This window comes from Pseudonaja textilis, chromosome 1 (genome assembly GCF_049901715.1).
Source record: "Pseudonaja textilis isolate UNSWEBS1 chromosome 1, rPseTex1.2, whole genome shotgun sequence".
Lineage (NCBI taxonomy): Eukaryota > Metazoa > Chordata > Lepidosauria > Squamata > Elapidae > Pseudonaja > Pseudonaja textilis.
The window spans coordinates 60,103,364-60,124,798 of NC_141990.1; the positions used below are offsets into that span (position 1 = coordinate 60,103,364).

Sequence of the window (21,435 nt, forward strand, 5' to 3'; positions counted from 1 at the left end):
TTCAGTTATTTTTTTCAGGGCCATTATAACTTCCAACAGTCACTAAATGAATTGTTGTAAGTTGGATACTACTTGTATTTGCATATTGAACACCTAAAGCGGGCTGAAAGAGAAATGAATGCATATGCCTGTGCACTTGTACATTTGTATAAAGACTGCAAGAACTCGGGTTTTCTGGAAAACAGGTGGCAAGGCCAGCAATATCCTTCTTTTCCTCTGAATAGGAACTATCTGCTGTTAACAGATAACAGATAATCAGAGTTGGATTAAAGGTCATCTAGTCCAACCCCCCCATCCAAGCAGGAGACCTACACTATTTCTGACAAATGGCAGTCCAGTCTCTTCTTGAAAGTCTCAAATGATGGCACTCCCACAACTTCGGAGGGCAAGCTGTTTCATTGGTTGATTGTTCTCACTGTCGGAAAGTTTCTCCTTATTTCCAGGTTATATCTCTCCTTGTTCAGTTTCCATCCATTATTCCTTGTCTGGCCTACAGGCGCTTCAGAAAATAGCTTGACCCCTTCCTCCCTGTGGCAGTCTGTTCGCAACCCTCTGGTCTCTGAGGATAGATTGGCTGAGGATCATATGGTATTGTTAAGTCCAGCATCTAAAAACCACGCAGCTGGGTTGCTTTCTGATGTCTGTCTCTGCCCCACATGCGTTTAGTTAAGAGATGTATGCATAGAGCTGTTTATGCAAACGAAATTACATTTTAATTAGTATACATTCAAATAAAGCTATACTTCAGGCAAGACTTCGGGCTGTTCGCACAACGCTAAGACATCCACGATAAATGAAAACGATAAAACGCCCACAGTACATTGTTAAATCGGGGGCGGGGGTGCTGGGAGAACGAAATAGCGCAATTGGGGGCAGGCCAGGGTGCAATTCTCAACCATCAATACATTCGACCTCGATAACGTCGTCTCAATGCACAAATGCTATTCGGAAGAGTTCCGTTTTGGCGTCTTCCTACCTGGTCCTAAAGAGAAAAGAGAGCAAGCGTGACCTCATCGTGGACAACTCTTAATATATCGGCAATGAGTCGCCAAAGGTCCCCAAGGCCAGCGGAGAGGAAAAGTCGTTTTCACGCGCGCCGCCAGGTGGCGCCCTCCCATTGGGGGTGGGGTGGGAGAAGAGGCGGATTCTGTTGCGGGCTGGGAGGAACCCAGGCGGAGCAGGCGGTTCTGCTTGCCGTTTTGCTTTCGCACACAGGCTTTTGGTTCGGCTGCGTTCTCGGCATGAGCTTTCCGCGGTTTTCACTTTCTCCTCGTTTTCGGACTTTGCGTGTGCCGCCGGTCTTCTGAACGTCTTTCTTGGGGGAGAGAGAGGCCTCGCCGGCTTCCTGCGCTAGGGACCATGTCGGAGATTCGGAGCTACGGGGAGAAGAAAGAGATGCTGCTGGAAGGCGGCGGCGCGTACCTGGAAGAAGGGCAGTGCGACTCGGGTATCGATTTTAGCCGTTCCCTGCATGGTCAGCCTGGGGAAGCAGAGCCCCGGTCCCCGGCTGCCGGAAGGACCCCGCCAGAGAAACTCCCTGGATCTGCCAGTCAAGGCAAAGAGGAACCGGCAGACGAGAGACTTGATTCGAGTTACGGCTCTTCGTCTATTGTGGAGTCCTTAACTGGGCTGCAAGGGGAGCCTAGTTCTGAGAAGGACGACGAGGAGGAGGAGGAGAGGCTCAGGCAGCAGTTGCTGGAGACCCTTGCTTTCCTATCCGAAGACGGAGACACGTGAGTGACACCGATGCGTCCCTAGGTGTGGTTGACAGCCGGACGATGCGTGTCAGGCGTTGCTGCGCGATTCTTGCACTCGCGGGCGCTTCTTTGGCGTGACGAGCCTTCTTCCTGGAACCTGGAAGTTTTAAGGGAGGGGAAACCGTTTGTAGTTTTATGGGGAAAAGTGGGGGAAAGGATTGCTTCCCGCAGCCCATTTGTGAGTTGGCCATACAAACAGGGATCCTGCCTGCGGTCATTCATGCACGTGTTATCTGCAAGATGGAGAATACAGGAAAGAGAGAGGCAGGGTTACAATATATTGTGAGTTGGATGAACTCATCTGTTTTGTTTTTTTAAGGTGACCCAATAGTTATATGGAACTAGTGTGTCTGCTTGGGGGAGGGGGAGAATAAGTTATGGGTTTTCACCCAGTATATCAAAATATGTGTTTTGTCATTCTCATCATATAGCAAGAAGCCAAGTCGTTATGTGCATAACTATTGAAATCATGCACACACACAATGAAGCTGAGGTTTGGAATAGATAGGAAGAGAAAAAAAATATGAAACCCTGTTCCTCCTCTCACAGCCTGCCAATTTATTGAGTCAGTGCTGGTTTGTGCTTCTAATAGGTGTTTGCTAAATATTGTTAACTTGTCTGTATCTGTTGAAGTGGCTCTTGTGGAGACAACAGTCCATAGAACAGAGGTAGTAAGAGGCAAGAGGCTGTGGGAAGTTTGCTAAGGAAGTCTACACAGGGTTATCCGAACTCTCTCCTGGCTAGATGGATGGGCTACCAATAGTGAATTGGGGCTGTGATTGCAAGTTCTTGCTGACATGTTGCTCCAGTTCCATTCTCTTACTATAAAGAGGTCGTTGCCCTTAATCCACTGATATTTTATAGCCTTTTTTTGTAGGATTTGTGGGATTTGATAATTAGCCTTTTTTTTTTTTCCTCAGCTGTGATCCTGCAGATTTGGTTAACCTTTTTTTTTTCCTCCCATTAATGGTTTTGTTACATGTATTGCTAGTCTTGCATGCCTAAGAAAGTAAGGGTTTGCTCCTTAGTACATGGAGAATGCAACGTGGGCTCCATTCTTGGTTTCCATATACTGAGCAGATAATGTGGTGAAGGATGGTATATTATTAAATAACTGTCTATGTCGGATCCAAAAGCATTTGCATAGCAACAATACGTTAAACTAATATATAAACTATACACAGTTAAATTGAAAAGAAAAACATTTCAGAGAATATCCGAACGAAGAAAGAAATGATAACTGGGGCTGGTATGAAGTATAATCCCACACATCTGGGGGGTGGGCACCACATGGGAAAGATTGCAATGCTTTCTTACTTGCTTCTGCCCCAAGTCTCTTCTCCTTTCCCTTGGCTGCTTAGTTTCCTCTTCTTTCCCCAGCATTACTGATGTGATAAATTGGGGAGGGGGAGGGGGGGGTTGAGTGAATCACAAATCATGAGTGGAGAAAGGCTTGTGGGAAGAAAAAGCAGCTGCTGTTGCTTCCATGGTTCATTCTTGCTTTATTTTCTCTGTCAGGAAGAGGACCAAAAACTGGGGTGGTGGTGGGGGAAGCAAGCTAATCCCTTCCAGGAATAAAAGCAATGGGAACAGGGTGCAATTGAGGCCAGGCAAAAATCATGTATCATAAGAGCTTCTGGCTCTTGCCCTCATCTCCTTTCTGCCTGAAATTCCTCCCAGGCTGCTTCTCTCTGCTTTAGACTTTTTCAGTGGCAACCCTGTGACCTGGAATTCAGAACTACCGTGTTTCTCATATAATAAGGCTGGGTCTTCTTTTTTTTTTGAGCCCTGAAAAAATGGCTAGGCCGTCTTTTCGGGGGTGACTTAATTTCTCTTTCCCCCCCTTGCATCTTTGGGTGGGCGGGCGGCGACGGCTTGGATGTTGACCTCGGCGTTGGGTGGGGCACTTCGTATCAGGGTCAACACAGGCAGCACTATATCCGGGTGTGCAACAAAAGTACTTCCTAATGGCAAGCCCCCCCCCCCACCATTCCCCCCCCATTTCGCATGTTTTAATATAGGCCTTAATTTGGGGGGGAGGGGCTTAATTTCATTTCATGCCTATAAAACATGCTGGGACTTCCTATTGGGGGAGGCCATATTGTTGGAGAAACAGGGTAACTTTTCTTATTGCTTTGGGCATCCCTAGTTTTCCAGGTTGTGCTACCTTTCTGCTGTGCTTTTCTCTAGCTGTGCAGGGTTTTCAATTGTGGCTGAGCAAGCTGGCTACAAGAGGTCTGTTAGCTGGCACTTCATAAAGATATCAGGTTGGGGAAGGCCAATGGAAGGAACAAAATGACGCGGGTAAATGCGTCTTGTCTGATCAGATATTTGCTCATGATGGGAAAACCTGGGGGGGGTGGGGGGTGGAATTTGCGCTTTTCCTTCCTGTGGTCCTTCCTAGTTTAAAGAACTGGGACAGCTGACCTCCTTCGGGAGCAAATATAGTGCATACTTCTCATTGTGAAAAATATCCCGCTCTGCAAAATGTGAGTTACCTGAAGTTGTAGGTTACAGGGTCAGAGTTCGTGGGTGGGGCTGGGAGTTATTTCTTCCCAACACAAATGCTTCCTCCTGTGAAATGAAAAAAAAACCCCTAAAAAATATGTATGTAAGTATGGAATGTGTGTCTTATTCCTTTGAAAAGAGTAGCTGCTCGTTTGGTGGGTCTGTGGGCACCCAGCCTAACAAAGCTAAAATTCTTTTTATTCAGTGTTTCACAGCAATGGACAATTATCATTTCCTCATGACAGTTCTAATGATGAAAGAACAGGAGTTTGTGGCTTCAGATTTCTACTTCCTGGTTTTTTTAAATAGTTCCATAATGACGCTGGTTCTTGAAGACAACTGTTTGCAGCTGATCTCTCTGGAACAGGACAGCTACCTAGCATAGCTGGCTGGGAAATTATGGGAGCTGAAGTCCACAAGTCATAAAGTTGCCAAAGTTGGATACCTCTGCTTTAAATAGTGTTTTTTGGTACATACATATGTGAATTAATCTGATTCTCACACGTGTGTAAATGTCAGGTGATGATCTTTATCTGTGAATGACAGATAGAAACACAGAAACTATTTAGTATAGGTTTACACTTACTTTATTTTAGTATGCAGCCCATTGCCCTTTCAAAAGACAGTGAAAAGATTGGGAGATGAAATACGTGTATGATTATTCCCTAGTGTTCTTTTGCTAACCCCTCCCCCACCCTATAAACCTAGGGTGCTTCCACAACTACCCAACCTCGTAACCTCTGTATTTGTGTTGCAATTAATTTATTTAAATGAGAAACTCATTGCTTCTTTCTAGTTTAAAGGTTATTAAATAATTCCTGAGGAACTGCAGATGGCAAGCCAAGGAGGCAAGTGAGTACAGGCAGCCCTTGATTTGTAACAGTTCATTTAGTGACCATTTGAAGTTACAACGGCAGTGAAAATAGTGACTTATGACCATTTTTCACACTTACGACCATTGCAGCATCCCCATGGCCACCCGTTTTACATTCGGATGCTTGACAACTGATTCATATTTATGACGGTTCTTGTGTCCCGGGATCCTGTGATAGAATAGAATTCTTTATTGGCCAAGTGTGATTGGATACACAAGGATCACTGGGATCGTCTTTTGCTATCCTCTCACACATGAAATCAATGGGGAAGCCAGAATGACTTCACAACCGTGTTACTAACTTAACAACTGCAACAAATGTGGCAAGAAAAGTTGTAAAATGGGACAAAACTCATTTAACAAATTTCTCACATAAATTCTGGGCTCAATTGAGGCCACAAGTCAAGGACTATCTTCATAATCTAAAGATTGCTTTTTTCAGGAGCCATCTCGCCTCCTTTACAGTAAGTTGAATTCTCCCATAGACTAGCCCTTTCCTATTTTAAGGTATACCAGAATTAATCCCTGAAACCTGGCTGACCACAGATTATTCTGAGCCTAGAATCCAGAGGTTTTCTGCCAAACTGTTTGGGCAATGCCATCCCAAGGCCAGTAAACCAGTTTGCCAGCAGCCATCTTCTACGTACAGCTACTAGTAGAGATGGCCGTGCCCTTGTCTTACCACACTAAAACAAGTAAGGGAGCAGCAATTGAAAAAAAAATTGGGGAAAAAAATGGAAAGACAGAGTGCCATGCAGATAGTTGCATGGGCAGCACTTTTGCAGACGATTGAAAATGGATGACAATTGTGGAGAGTTACCAGGTAACCTTCCATGACAATATGTGCAACTATGATTTAAATCTTAAGAGGAGACAACCAATTATAATTGTAATTGCAATTACAATGCCAGGAATCAATGCATGTGAGTTTGTCTTTCAACTGGATATTGGATATCCAGTGCTTGTTGACCAAAGATAGGGTCAGAAATTTTAAGTCTTGGATCAACTCCAGGAAGGAGAAGAAAACCATGGAGCGTTGCCCCAATGGCTGGGCTGACAACGGATTGGATGCTCTCCTTTTCCTAAAAAGAGACCCAGAGGGCCACGTTAGTGTGGTTCTTTGCTTTGCTTCAGGGGGAGGATTGGCCCATGCAGCCCCCGCTTAACAAAACATGGGATTCCCCCAACTAAGTAGTAATCTGAGAAACTGCATGGAAACTGTTGTAGCTATTTTGAATATGGCGTGAACTCTAGTGGGAGGAGGAGGTGTCAGGGAAGCCTAACACTGTAGTGTGGGGTTTTTGTCCTGTGCTGTACTGACTGGTAGGAAATCACATGACAGCTGCTCTAGAATGAAGGTGGAGTAGAAAATGGGAAGGTGACAGAGTTTATTTAAATCTCCTTCAGGGGCTTTTTTCAGTTTTCATGTGGTACTTCCTATACATAACAGTACTTAAGACTGCTTTGACTTCTGTGTACCAAGTGGAACATATGGTTGGGAGAGATGTGTACGGTTTTACTTAGCCTTATGGTAAGCATGTATTCCAGTTAAATACTTATTTCCATGATATGTTTATGACTGAAATAATCCTGACTACCTTCAGTGAATCCCTTCCTTTTTCTAACGTTGTAAACTAAGCATATTACTTCCGGGGGTGGGGTGGGAGGGAGAACCAGTAATTTTCTTACGGTAGTTGAGGGTAGGATTTTGTCATCTGGTCTTAGCTGAGCAAGTGGATGGAAAGCATGATGCGTGAGCATCAGGTGATACTTGGGAGTTTCGAAACATGACTGAAGGTTACATGGGGGTGATTGTACCATTCGTATTCAAATTCTGATCACGAACGTGAGGAGGGGATAATTTTAGGTAGCCATCCACTGCCACAACCACCCTGCATGTTTGACTCAAGTAATGCTTCACATTAGCGTCAATCGGAATATGCTGTTATGTGAAGAATGCTAATATGCTAGTATTTACATGCATATTTTGGTGCATGTGTAGTCTCTTCAAATGGCTAATAAATGTGTAGGTGGTAAGAGGAAAACAAGGCTAACCTCATGATATTTTCAGTGTATGAAGGATTCAGGTAGAAGTTCTCAGTCACGAATACTATATTTTCTCAGTCATGTATACTATATTTTCTTGACTGTGCAGAAAACTGAGCCAAATTTCATAGTACTGTAAACTTTATAACTGGTTGGAGGAGATTTGTGTTGGAGGAGATTAGTCTGTGGGGCAAAAAAATCAGAAATCTAGTGTTACTTTTCTAACTAATAAATGTTATTGAAAGAAATAAAGTTTCATGAGTTACAGGTTACTTTATCAGATGCACAGAGTGGCTACACTAATGTAGGATTTAAATTGGGTTGAGATGGGGAAGAAAAGAGGGGAGGACAGGATAAGTATGCAGAAGCAGGCTACATGTGGTGTCCTATCCATCAACCACTGTAATGAATTAAACTTAAAATTGTTGGACTGCTGGCCCTGGAATAACCAGACTGATTGATTGATTTATCATATGGCATATCATACATGGACTAGCAATATGAATTATCATTTCAATTAGATTATTAGAACCCAATAAAATATAAATGTTAAAAAGATCTATGTTCAAATACCAATGTCTAGGCTATCTAACCATGGAAGTGCAGCATTGTTTATCTTAAACAAACAAACAAACAAACAAAAACCACACCAGATACTGGAGCAGTACATGCCCTCAGCTTATAGCTAGTCATGATACAATTTTATGCGGGATCCCACAATCACTCTGAAGGGAGGATACTCCGTCACATTTATACAGAGTGTCCTGGCAGGCGCCATGTGAGATGCGAACCCTGTTTAGGGTTGTCCATTGCTAACCTAGTAGTTCAAAGCCTGGCACCTTTTTGGCGGGTCATTTATGTGTCTTCCTGACCAGATTGGTATGATCCAGAAGAAGAAAAATAAGACGCTATATGGAACATCCCTAGAAGAAATGTTTGGCACATCTGTTGTACACTATGTCACATGAGCAAGATAGCTTAAATAACATATGGGTCTAGAAATATATACTAAATAAAGAACCAATAAATAAATAAATAAATAAATAAATAAATAAATAAATAAATAAATAAATAAATAAATAAATAAATAAATAAATAGGGCGCATTGTGGAAGATGCTATTATTCTTTTGTTTATACTTGGGAACTTCCAGAGTACATCTGGTGGTCAACTACTATACAGGATTTAATTTGCTGGATAAGATCGGCTGTTGGGCTTATCTAAGTTTAATTTTTTTTTAATCTGCAGTAGCTTTTCCCTGTTGCAGATTTTCTAATTCTATTTCCATCTAGCATGGACTTCCAAAGTTTCTGGTTGATGGATGATCCTTACTTGGAGGAAGATGGGAATGTAACTTTGCTCTATGTTACATTGCTAGATGATAAGTGTGGGATGGCATGGTGACATAATAATTTTATTTCTATTTGAAAGGCTAGTTTCAAGAAAAAAGAAAATGTAATGTGGCTAGTAGCTGATAAGGCTCCATTAAGTTCATTTTAGTCTTCATAACCCCATAGTATTATATGTAATCACCGGTTTCTAGCATATAATACTAGCATAATGGAAAATATTATACAAAAATAAAAATTTGCAGTGAGATATCCACAGATGATATTTAGCTCTATTTCTACGTATATATCATGATAGTTAGGCTCTGCAAGTGCCTAGAGTTGGGTTTGACTAGGATCATAAACATTAACTGAATAAATGCAACAATACATGCATTACAGATATATGTCCATGGAGATTCTCAACCCTCCAGGTCATGGTTGTTGCAAAAGTGCTTTGCAAAAGACAACTGGGCTTTCTTGGTTTTTTTCTCGAAAATGTTTTGCTTCTCATCCAAGACATTTCTTTAGTTCTGACTGAATCAGTGGCGGTATGCTACCGGTTCAGCCCAGTTCTACCGAACTGGTAACAGCAATGAGCAGCAGACACCGAACCAGTTCTCTCCACCACTCTGCTGTTTGGCCCGACTGGGCTCCCATACTCACCTTTATTCCCTGCTTTTGAAGCGCAGCTGCTTTGCACAGCACAGCAGAGTGCTGCACAACAGCTGCTGAAGCAACCGGGAGAGTGCAGGCTTGCAGGAGGTGAGTTGGAATGCTTCTGTGCCTGTGCAAACTGTGTGCATGTGCACAAGGCAGAGGTGGCATTCAGCAGGTTCTGACCAGTTCTGGAGAACTGGTAGCGGAAATTTTGGGTAGTTCGGAGAACCTGCAAATCCCATCTCTGACTGGAGATTTTACAGTATCTTTCCCCTGCCATGCCTACCAAGCCACGCCCACGGAACCGGTAGTTAAAAAAAATTGAATCCTACCACTGGCGCAAAGTGCTCCCACCAAGCCACACCCACCAAACTGGTGGTAAAACTTTTTGAATCCCACCACTGGACTGAATGATGGGGAATGGAAGGATTTATATTCTTTGCAGCCACCTGGTCATTAGCACTTTGAATGTCAGTAGATGGTCTGAGAGTCTTTGAGGCCACTTAGGGGTTTACCTTTACCCTCAGGGTCACCTGAGTCTGAGTGCAGATGGGTGTGGAACCTTCTTGCTGAAAGGACTGTGTTGTAGACACAAGATAGGTGGTGTCATATCCTTCCCACTCTTAATTGAGGGAGCACTGTTCATAGGTGGTCTCTTTTACCCCTCTTTTAAACTAGTGGTCCCCTCTGTCCCTAACGGGTGGACTTTGTTGTCTTCAGAAGACTTTTGTCTTTCAAATGCTTTGTTTTTCAAGAAAAAAGCTAAGCCTTTTGAAAAACACCTTTGAGATATGCATTATATGCATTATTAATTTATCCAGAGGTGATTTATTTAGCAGGTTCTGACCAGTTCTGGAGAACCAGTAGCGGAAATTTTGAGTAGTTCGGAGAACTGGCAAATACCACTTCTGATTGGTTCTGCCTCCATCTATTCTCTGCCTCCCAAGTCCCAGCTGATCAGTTAGGTCTTCTTTGTTGCCTTGCACAGGAGAGAACGGAGCTGGAAAGCAGGTTAGTGGAGTGGGGAGGGAAAGGAGATTTTGCAGTATCTTTCCCCTGCAATGCCCACCAAGCCACACCACACCCACCAAGCCACGCCCACAGAACTGGTAGTAAAAAAATTTGAATTCCACCACTGAATTTATCCTTGAAAGAGCAAGGGACTCCCTGATCAGCCTTGAGCTCCCAGGAATAACTGTGGCTTATTTTGTATTGTATCAGGTGGAACTGATTGCAACTATAGGTGCAAAAGGACAGTCTGGCTGGACTATTCCATGGCTTAGTGACTTCTTGAGTGGATTACTATAATGAATGGTCACCTGCAGCCTGGAAGCTGCATGTAGCTCTTGAGACATGTTTCTAGCATCCAGTCCCTTCATAGACTACCCTTGCAGATTAGTCTGGAAACTGATGCTACTACAGAGGGTGGCTGCCAGGATTTTAATTGGACAGCCAGTTGGAATCATTATATTCTAACTGAGAGCTGCATTGGTTGCATGTTTGCTTCTCAGCCCAATTCATTGAACTGGAGCTGGTGGTTTATGGCATCATTATCTGTATGTGCTGCAGTCTTCATGTCTTCCTAGAGTCACTTTTGGCGAGATGGCTGGGCATATACATTTAATAAAAAATTAAATAGGTGCTTAACTCTTAAAAACATCTGGCGGTGATGATCTCCATGAATTGTCAAAAGGAGCCTGATAGCAGCTTTTTGGATTAAAACATTTACTACCATAAAAGGGAAAAGCTTTCATGAGCTGCAGCTCAATTCATCAAATGCAGCAAAAGTTATATTTTTAAATAAAATATATTCATTGGAAAAGGTGCTGACATTCTGTGTTTTTTGCCAAACTAGACTAGCACAGATTTCCATCTACAAAATATTGTTATTGACAAAGGTGGGAAGATTCCTTTTTGGGCCTCTAACATATAGAACATCCTTCCCATTAAAATATGGCTTGTAGTGATATGCAATCTTTTTAGTGCCAGATTTATATTTTTATGTTAAAAGCTCAGTGGTCTAAGCTACATTAGTTTTACTTCCAGAGTATGTTAAATTGGGTTGTGTTGATTAAACTATACAGTCTTTAAACTCTCCTTTAATCCTTGCATGAAGAGTATGTTCAAATGCTTTTAGTTTACATTATGTTTTAGTATATTTAACTGTAGTCATGAGAACTAGTTTGGTGTAGTGGTTAAGGCATTGTTGTAGTTAGCTGGCAGCAGGTGCAGATGGCTGGGGAGAGCGAGGACTCTGATGAAGGGCTAGGACCATCAGGGAGTGGACTGCTGCCTTCAGAGATTGTGGTGGCTGGCAGCAGCGATGAGGAGGTCCCTGAGGAGCCTGTGCCAAGTGCACATGCATGAAGGATTGCTTGGAGGAAAGAACAATTACAGCAGCACAGGCGACTCAGGAGTAAGGCTGCAAGGTAATGGCCCCTCTCTCAAGAGGATAAAAGCCAGGTTTGGAAAAGCATTCTTTGCAGACAGCAAAGAAGCTCTGAAACTCAACTGGTTGACATCTTAGTTTGTGTTTGGAGAATTTTATAAATTAGTGCTTATCTCTGGGTTTTTGGCAGCCTTGACAAACAACTTGGCAAGGCTCTTTCTTGTCAGAGCTAATTGTTGGAAAGCAGCCTTTTATCTGTAAAGGAACAGCATTTGTGATTAAACCTTGAAAGGTGGGGGCTGCTGCCTTTGTCTGTGTTTGCTCTCTGGGAACCCGGTTGGGTCAGAACAGGCATTGAGATAGAAACCAGGAAACTTAGACACAAAGTGAGGTGGGCGATCTTGAGCCAGCACCTCTCCCTCAGCCTTAGGAGGTAAGTGATGGCAAACCACTTCTGAAATGTTGCCAAGAAAACTTTTAGGAACTTATCACTAAAAGTCAACACTGATTCTTAAGCACAACACAAACAAACAAACTCATTTTACACTTTCCTGCTATTTACAAGGCTGGTAGAACAACCATTACCACCATCTGTTATTTTTATAGGCCTGCTGCATATACTGCTTCAGCTCTTTATTTGGCAGTGATTCAGTGAGAAAACTTATTAAATTCTCACTATTCCCCTTAAGGCTAGAGAGCTGTTCATTGTTGACAATAATCAGTAGTCTGATCACATGTATAGCAGTGTCCCAGAATTTAATGTATAGTATAGTAATATATAGTGATTTAAGCCACCCAGGATTGCTCTATATAGTGAGACAGGCGCCATATAAATTTTATAAACAAATAGAGTATGAAAAAATAGGATACTCCTGAAAACAACAACAATAAATCAAATATAAGTCTGTTCCTAAATCTTCTAATATTGTTGCATTTTATCTAAAGTTCGTTCTTTTCACTTTATCCAACAAAGATGCAGGTACTTTTCATAAATATTTATTTCTGTATTTAGCCTCACCAGAAATTCACATCAATGTGTTCTTTGCTAAATTAAATGTAAGTTTCCAGAATATGAGAAGGATATTTGATATAATGAACAGTAACTGGTTGATATAGTTTTGACATTTGAAGAACATAAATATGTTTGTGAAATGTACTGTTGACCTTAAGGTAAAAGTAATTTTTGATGTCTTCACCTTCAGATGCCTATATTCTAAAATGCTATACATCTCTTAGTTATTTATTTACTTGGAAAGGTGTGTAAAACTCTAAGAATGCTGAAAAACTTAAATAGCAGGCAGCAGTCTGTTGATTAGGATGTAAGATTTTATAAATACTAAAATATTGCAAATGTTACTACTGAAAAATATCATTCCTCTGCAGAAGAGGTCAGAATGATGACCTTAAAAATAAACACAAAGGAAGCATGGAATTCCCCCTCTGCTTTTTTTTTTTTTTTGAAAGATGATTGTTGAAACAACAAATTCAATATTTCCTTCCTTCTGTTTTCTTACTCTTATTGTTAACAGCTCAAATGTTAGCATTGTCCCCTTTGGGGAGAATCACATAGTATATTCTGCTTTTAGTGGTGTGGTTTCTTGTACTTTTTAAGTTCCTGATGATGCAAGAATATGATTTCCAATATGAATCCCTCCAGATTGTTTGTCCTACATTTCCCATCGTCCTTGACAATTGGCCAAGCTGGCTGAGGCCAATGAAAATTGGAAGCTAAAACAACCAGGGGCATATATGTCTGGTATGTACTTCTAATCTCACATATATTATTAAGCCAACAGAATTCAACCAATTCAGAAGTGAGCCAATAGAACATTTGTCTTGTGTCCAAAACAGTCTGAATTTAATGCTCAATTATTTTATAGTAGTAGGTGATAGAAAAAGTAGAAATAGTAGGTGATACAGTAGCTGTGTCTGAGGTCCTAAAAAACATTTGCCAGTCAGAATCAATAATACCTGACTTACTATAATATTATTTTGTAAGATTTTAACAGAACAAGAGAGCTGATTAATCTCTTCCAATTCTACACACATTATCCTAGTACTATAATCCCTTAAATACCAATCTCCAGATGGGTTGAAATTATTGCTCTCAACATTTTAAGCCCTGTATTGTAGCCCAGACAACAGGCAGTTCTGCACAGATGATCCCTTTTGCCTTAAGGCTGCCTTCCTCTAACCCCAGTGCTATTATGAAGAAGTTGACATTTCTTGCAGACTGTTCAGTTGTGAAATACACCATGCTATACAAAGAATTGCTGAGCTACTGTCTGAATATCAATGCTAAAGGCACTTCTACTATTTTGTAATCTGAATATTAGTGAGATGCATGATTGTCTCAGAAAGGAAGGGTACAGAGGAATACATGGGACTTGGAATCCAGCTTCAATTGAATTTCAGTCATCTTTCATAAATTTGGAGGCTTCTGTCTTTGCCAGCTTTTTGATCTCTGAGTGATAACATTGCATCTGATCTACAGAAAGCCTCTGGCAATTTATTGAAACGGTGCCATCCCACTTTGCCTGTTCCATTTAGATGTTGTTCTTGGATTCCATCAACATGGATTCCATACCACTAGGCCAAGAAGATGGAAAGAGACGAGAAAATTACACGAACAGCTTGGCATATAGCAAAGAGGAGCTAATAGGAGAACTGGGCTCCTCTTCTGTTCTCTCATGTCACTCAGCCAATTTGGGAGGGCGGAATTACAGCTTCAACCTTGGCTTGGCAATTGGGTTATTCCCTAGCAGGTGTACAATCAGTAGTTCCGCTTTCTTCCCACTTCACGGTGTGATATCCAGGGCAAGGTCAAGTAAACAGCAGCTGCAGCTTCACTCCCTTTCTTGCCTCATGACATGTTTGATCAGGGGCTTCCCACTTAGAGGAGGGAACATTCCCGCTCGCTGTCTTAGTGTAAATTTGCGAATTTTCCACAGATGCAATTTTCCCATGAATTTTACTTGGGCTACAAATGTCCTCTGTTTTGGGTGGTAACTGGAGTTGTTTTCCTAGGGAAAAAAGTATTTTGAAATCAGCTAATTGCGCACGTGAGATATTTATGTGCTTTTTATCCAGTTTAACATTTTTATTGGGTTATAAAATATTGCAAAATACAAAAGTAAATAGAAAAGCAGTGGGGAGGAAAAGAGGGAAGAGAAGTGAGGAAAGATAAGAAAAAGAAGCATTGACTTCTGACTCTGTTACAGTAAAATAAGGCATTAACATCAAATCACAACTTTTTGCTTTTTCATAATAATATGAACAAGCCATTTCTGTAAAGAGCTATCAATCTACTTGGAAAAACCCAAAATCAAAGTTTCATTCTTTTCCATATCAAGCAGGAAGTTCAGAAGCAGTCTCCATATGGAAACAAAAGTACTTTAATCAAAGCAGTCAATTTTGCTATTTCAGCCAATTCCATCAATCATTCATCCATAGTAGGAATTGAAGTGTCCTTCCATTTTTGTGTATACAATAATCTAGCTGCTGTCAAATATATAATAACAAAGTTCTAAATTTTTTCTTCAGTTTTTTTTTCATTAGGTCCAAAAGGAAAAGTTTATGTGCTTTTAAAAAAAACACATGTATCTTTTGCAAATCTCAGAGAGAAGTAAGCAGCTGGGTAGTGCGGCTGCTTTCGTAGTATATTGGTGCAGTGTGTGGCATGCAAGCCATACTGGCTACCCAAAGAAGGGCACATATAACACACTTGCTCTGCCAACTGCACGGGATGCTGATTTGCTTCTGGGTCCAATTCATGGTGTTGGTTATTATCTATAAAGCCCTACATGGTATAGAGCCAGGCTTCCAATGGAACTGCCTTTGCCCCATCACATCAGCCATTGTCACTCGATTAAGCAGGAAAGGTATATTGCAGACCCCTTGAAAGAATTTTAACTAGCAGTGTCTAGAAAGAGAGTCTTCTCTACTACCGTCCCTGCATTGTGGAATATCCTGCCCCCCAGAGGTGAGGCAGAGCTTCATTCTCTTGGCCTTCTGCAAAGGGGTCAAAACTTGGCACTGCGGCCTTGCATGAGGGGCACAGAGGACCACACAACCAGGGAGCTGGCTGTCCTCATGAGAACCTTCCCCCAACACCTACATTAACTAATACTCGATGTCCAACTTCATTATTTTTGTATCTTTCTCAAATTTAATTTATAATTTAGAAAATGTTTTAATGTTAAAATTAATTTTAATTAATTAGGGAGGAGCCGTGGTGGTGCAGTGGTTAAAATGCAATATTACAGTCTGGTTCTCCTCACAGCCAGGAGTTTGATCCTGACTGGACTTCCATCCTTCCGAAGTAGGTAAAATGAGGACCCAGATTATTAGGGGAAACATGCTGACATTGTAAACCACTCAGAGAGTACTGTAAAGCATGGTGGAGCAATATATAAGTCTAAGTGCTAGTGCTAAGTGCTATTAATATTTAAATGTCAATTTTATATATTGTATATATACTTATTATATTGAACATTGGCCCAGAGCTGCTCTCTGAGGGAGTGGATCAGAGGTGGTATTCAACAGGTTCTGACCAGTTCTGGAGAACCAGTAGCGGAAATTTTGAGTAGTTCGGAGAACCGGCAAATACCACCTCTGACTGGAGATTTTACAGTATCCTTCCCCTGCCACACCCACCAAGCCACGCCCACAGAACCGGTAGTAAAAAAATTTGAATCCCACCACTGGAGTGGATGATTTAAAAATAGGAAGTATAAATATGTCTTAAAAAATTCTGCTTAGCCCTTTCTCTCTCCTCTATCCGATACTAGTTGACGCCAGATCGCTAGTCCTGCCTCTCCTGCCAATTAGAATCAGAAATATAGAGATTTCTTCTTCTTTAGTGAAATATTTCCACAATTTATTTCTTACCCTGAAGAAAATTTGGGGCTTTATGGAAGACCCATTTCTTTGTGCATGTGAATTAGCACTTATGAAATGCTCTGTCAGCTGAAAATAGTTGAAATTTAATTATCATGATTAGTTGGAAATATACAGCGATCAGTGTTTGTTCTGTATTCTTTTCAGAAGAAGTATAACGCTTCAGTAGATAGTGACTATTCTAATGTCTTGTAAATGTGGATTTCATAGGCCTGAGACAGACAGACAAGGCATACATAAAGTATGTATTGTAAAGTATGTATATTGATATAGATAGATATTCTAGTTTTCTTGTTCTGCTTTTTGGTTAAGTAAGGAAAACATTACTGATTGTTCATTTTCAGACTCTGAATATAGATTATTGCAGTATTTCTCATCCTTGGCAACTTGAAGATGTATGGACTACAATTCCCAGAATTCCCCAGTCAGCAAGTCTGGCTGAGGAATCCTGGGAATTGAAGTCCACATATTTTCAAGCTGCCAGGGGAGAGAAACACTGGACTATTGTGTCTTTCACTCTATTGTACTTCTTTCTCTGCAGCAGATATACTGTGCTGACTGGAAATGGTAGAAATTTTAGGGCAACTTTATCTTTAAAGGACATGTTAGGGAAACCATTTGGTAGAGTTATACGAGATGGCCTTCTGTCCCAGACTGTCCTGTAATTTAACCAGATGCTTGGTTCTCATCTCTTCCATTCATCCTGAAGTTTGAGAAGGAGGAAACATGTGGAACTGATGCATCTGCATGGCTTCCATATTTCTCAATTACCTGTGTGACTTTAGACCATAACACGGAGCACAGTCTCCCATTCCAAACAGGTAATTCACTTCTACCCACTACATTTAGGATTTGAAGACATTTTTCTTCAAAGATGATTGAAGAAGATCAAGTTTTTATTAGCTTTACATCTTACTTCACTCCAGCAGTTCAAAATGTCTTGTATGGAAATCTCCCTTTATTTTACCCCTATAACAAGAACTGTGTGAAATGAGGTGGGGGAGAAGAGAAGGGAGAGAGGGAGAATGCCACCAGTGACTTTCAAGGATGAAGAATCTGTGTCTCCAAGGCCTAGTCTACTTATAGACTTAACTACTTGTAGTGTTAAGTATTATAGCATCACATTGGCTTTTTCCTAAGCTGCTTCCCCTTTAATTCCCCACCCCCACCCCAAGGTTGCAATGGCCCAGTCTTCTTTTAAAATAATGTTGGCTGGTATTGCTAATTGACTGAGTGGGTATTCTTGGAGAAGTCACAGAATCCTGTTTTTCTTGCATTGCTAAGCTTGACTCTGCCAGATAAAGGAGGCAGTGGTTAAAGTTCACTTCAAATTGCTTTGGAAATTCCCTACTCTAATGGACATACAATTAGAAAAAAGTCAAGGGAACTTTGTTTTTACAGAAGTCAGGTGTAGCAAGATTATTAGTTGCCTAAGAGTGAAAAGGCTCAACGCTATCTACAAGGGAGGAATGATTGGTGAAGATGACGGAACTTGCACAGATGGCTAAATTAACTTCTTTGATTGGAAGAGAGACATTTATCTTTACTGTTGACTGAAAACCCCTTATAGACTTTGTGCATGAAACAGAAAAAATGAACTTATGGTTTATGGTTCTGATGTTTAGGCAGAATGGGTTATCAAAAGAAGAGAGTTGTAATCTTAGAGTAAGAGGTAAATGTACTTACAGCTTCTATTAGTTAGAAGACCAAAAACAACTACTTGGTATATTTTTTCTTTCTTTTCTATTTTTCTTTCTTTCTTGCACTTTTAGATTTCCCTTTGAATTTTCTCTTTTTTTTCTCTTAGTTTATATTAGCTTTTACCTTACTTCAAAAAAATGTTAATAAAAAATCTAGCTAGCTATCATCTAGCTATCTAAAAAGGAACTCCATATCTAGTATAATTTTAGCTTTGAATCAGTTTGAGAATATTTTAATGCAAAAGCACAGAGTCCTTTTTTTATGGCTCCCTAAACTCCCTTCAACAGCACTGCTGAATATTAGTGGTACAATTACTGAAAACTCAAGATGCCTTTTGTCTTACCATTGTGGGATTGGAGACATAAGTACACTTAAAATAGGCTTGGAACAAGCAAACCAATGAACTAAAGTTTTCCTTCCCCTAAACCCCAGAAAACCCCAGCTTCAAGCATGTGCATAATTCAACCCTGCTAACTTTGCATAACTGCTCTGTCCATTTCAGTCCTTGCCTCCTCCTAAATAAGAATGTGCCCTCCCCAGTCACCCCTGTTCTGACTAATTTAGTTTCCTAGGCTGTTTTTAGCTCAGATAAGTCTCGGATTGACACAATTTGCTGCTGGGGTATTAAAAGTTTTCCTGTCAATTTTGCTCCTATTTTTTTTTCCGAAAAAGCTGTTCAGGGACATTGTTGAAATGGGTTATTACGGTTTTAAGAATTTCTGTTTGATATTAGTTTTTCCTCCATCTATAGTTTTCCTTGGATCATATGATGGTGAGCCAAATGATTCCTATCATGATAATGGACCATTGTATTAAAAAAAAAACAATTAGGTCAGTTCACAAGACTTAAAGATGATCTAAAACAAGAGTCTTCAAACTTGGCAAGTTTAAGACTTGTGGGCTTCAACTCCCAGAATTCCTGAGCTAACATGACTGGAGGAGGAATTCTGGGAGTTGAAGTCCACAAGTCTTAAAGCTGTCAAGTTTGAAGACCCCTGATCTAAAAGATGAGCCCCCTTTAATGAAGATATACACTGATGTCATCTTGCCTCTGATTCTAGAACCCGGTTTTCCAAAACTTTGGTTTTGGAGCTTTTCTTTTCCTTTTCCAATATATTGCCAAAGCTGTTTGATCAGACTCAGTGGAAGGAATCACTCTGCCTGTCTCTCTGCATTATTTGGAAGACTGGACCTTCTCAAATTATATTTACTATTTGGACAAATAATAAATATATAGAGTACAAGAATAAGAGACTTAATAATTGTCCTTGGTCTTCCTCCCTGCTGGCCATCCTATTGTTACTTCCCTATTTAGCCCTACAATTCTTTGGTGAAGTCTACTAAGTTGAGAGAATGATTGATCAGACTCAGATCACCAGGAGACTTTATAACCAAGAAAGGATTTGAGCCTTGTCTTCCCAGTTAGAGCAACTTTATTTCAACCATTGCCTTCCTGTTTCCGGTGTGATTTCTACCCCTTTCCTGCTTCTGCAATGAATAACAATGATAAAAGTATTAGTGTGATGTTGTAACCATATCCCTCAGTCTATGCTGCATGTCACCCTGCTTTTCAGATAAACAACAGATTAGGAAAAAAACCAGTCTATATATTTAACTTGTGTGCCACTTGCTATATTTATTTCAGGTGTTATCCAGGTGTATGTAGCATGTTTGAGAAGTTGTTCACGTAAAGGGCTTGCTGATCTGGAAAGCAGTTTCAAAACTTGCAGATAGTATATGTGGGTGAAGCTGAGCTGTGGTTTTAAAAATGTGTGGTTTTTTTTTTGGGGGGCAATTTCTTTCAGCCAAGCTTGTAAATGGCTACTTGTTCCATTGCTAGTCACACAAAGTATAAGGGTGGACTTTTTTCTTTTCTTTCCCTTTTCTTCCAAGTGTTCAAATGATGACATAGTAGAGTGCAGTTGTGTTAAATATTCTTATTATGTAGTAAATTAACCTTAAAGCTAATCTGGGAAGTTGTTAAAACCAAGGACTTCTCTGGGTGGGAGTGTTGGGCTCTATGTCTGTATAGCAGGTGATGACTTGAACAGAGCAATAATGGTCAGGAAGAGCCCAGATCAGATCCAGATCAGATTCCTTCAAGTATGTTAGACTACAATTACCATAGGAGAGAGGAATGCTGGCAGGGAATTCTGGGAATTATTATCCACCTGGAAAACTCCAGATTGAAGTGGAATTTACCTAGAAAAACAATCCACAGAAGCTTCCCTTCCCTGTTTTTTTTTTAATTTTCTTAACTAGTTTTCCATTGATCATCTGCAGGTACTGCTTTACATGCACCTGAGAAGATCACTTAGGGCAGGGGTCCCCAACCACCGGGCCCCAGACCGGTACCGGTCCGTGGATCATTTTCTACCGGGCCACTGGTTTGCTGGGCGCCGCCATCTTGTTTGGCGAGAAAGTGCTTCTGGGTGAGCTTTTCCAGTTGGAAAGCGGCATTTGGGTCCTGAAGGAATCCTCGCGCCTTAGTTTCATCAAAGGGGAGGGCGGCTTCAAACGAAGAGCTGTCCTGATGGCGGAGGAGATTAAGAAAGCACAAAAAAGCACAAAAAAGGTACAAAGGAGGAGTTGAAGGTGGTGGGGAGAAGCGGGGGACGGCTGGCTGGCCGGTCGCTCGGCTCGCCTTGCCTTGTCATGCGTGCTGATGCCGGTACCGGGCCACGGATCATTTTGTGATGCTGGTACCGGGCCGTGGCACAAAAAAGGTTGGGGGCCACTGACTTAGGGGACTGGCAGACCAGTCCTTACATATAAGGAGCCTCTGTGGTGCAGTGGTTAGAGTGCAGTACTGCAAGCTACTTCTGCAGCCAGCTGCCTATGATTTGGCTGTTCAAATCCCACAAGGCTCAAGCCTCCCACATCCTTCTGAGGTGGGTAAATTGAGGACCCAAATTGTTGGGGGCAAGATGCTAACTCTGTAAACCACTTAGAGAGGGCTGTAAAGCACTATAAAGTGGTATACAAGTCTAAGTGCTATTGCTACATTGGCAGAATAATTGGAATTGCCAACTATCACTTTAAAAAAACAAACCTTGTTCTTGTTTTTATGCCTTTAACCCCAGAGAGGCTGTCCTAGAGACATGTGAAGCTGTGTGGCAAACACCACAAGCTTCTAGATCAAAAGACAGTAGCTATGTAATAGAAAAAAAACACCTTTGTCTACAAAGGGAGGGTTAATTTTTCAATGCAGTCTTGTAAAACCTCAGCACCGCCAAAGTAGATGCCACTGACAGAGCAAGATAACCTGTCTCTT

General features: G+C 41.2%; 1 protein-coding gene across 1 annotated transcript in view; it reads left to right on the plus strand.

Annotated features, from left to right (window-relative positions):
- The first annotated feature begins 1,170 nt into the window (after nucleotides 1–1,170).
- The window catches only part of NFKBIE (NFKB inhibitor epsilon), a 34,034-nt gene continuing 13,769 nt past the window's right edge, over nucleotides 1,171–21,435 (plus strand). Inside the window, exon 1 of the mRNA XM_026695579.2 lies at nucleotides 1,171–1,733. Within this exon, the coding sequence (XP_026551364.1) occupies nucleotides 1,360–1,733 (374 nt within the window). The 5' untranslated portion in view covers nucleotides 1,171–1,359. The remainder of the gene's footprint in view (nucleotides 1,734–21,435) is intronic.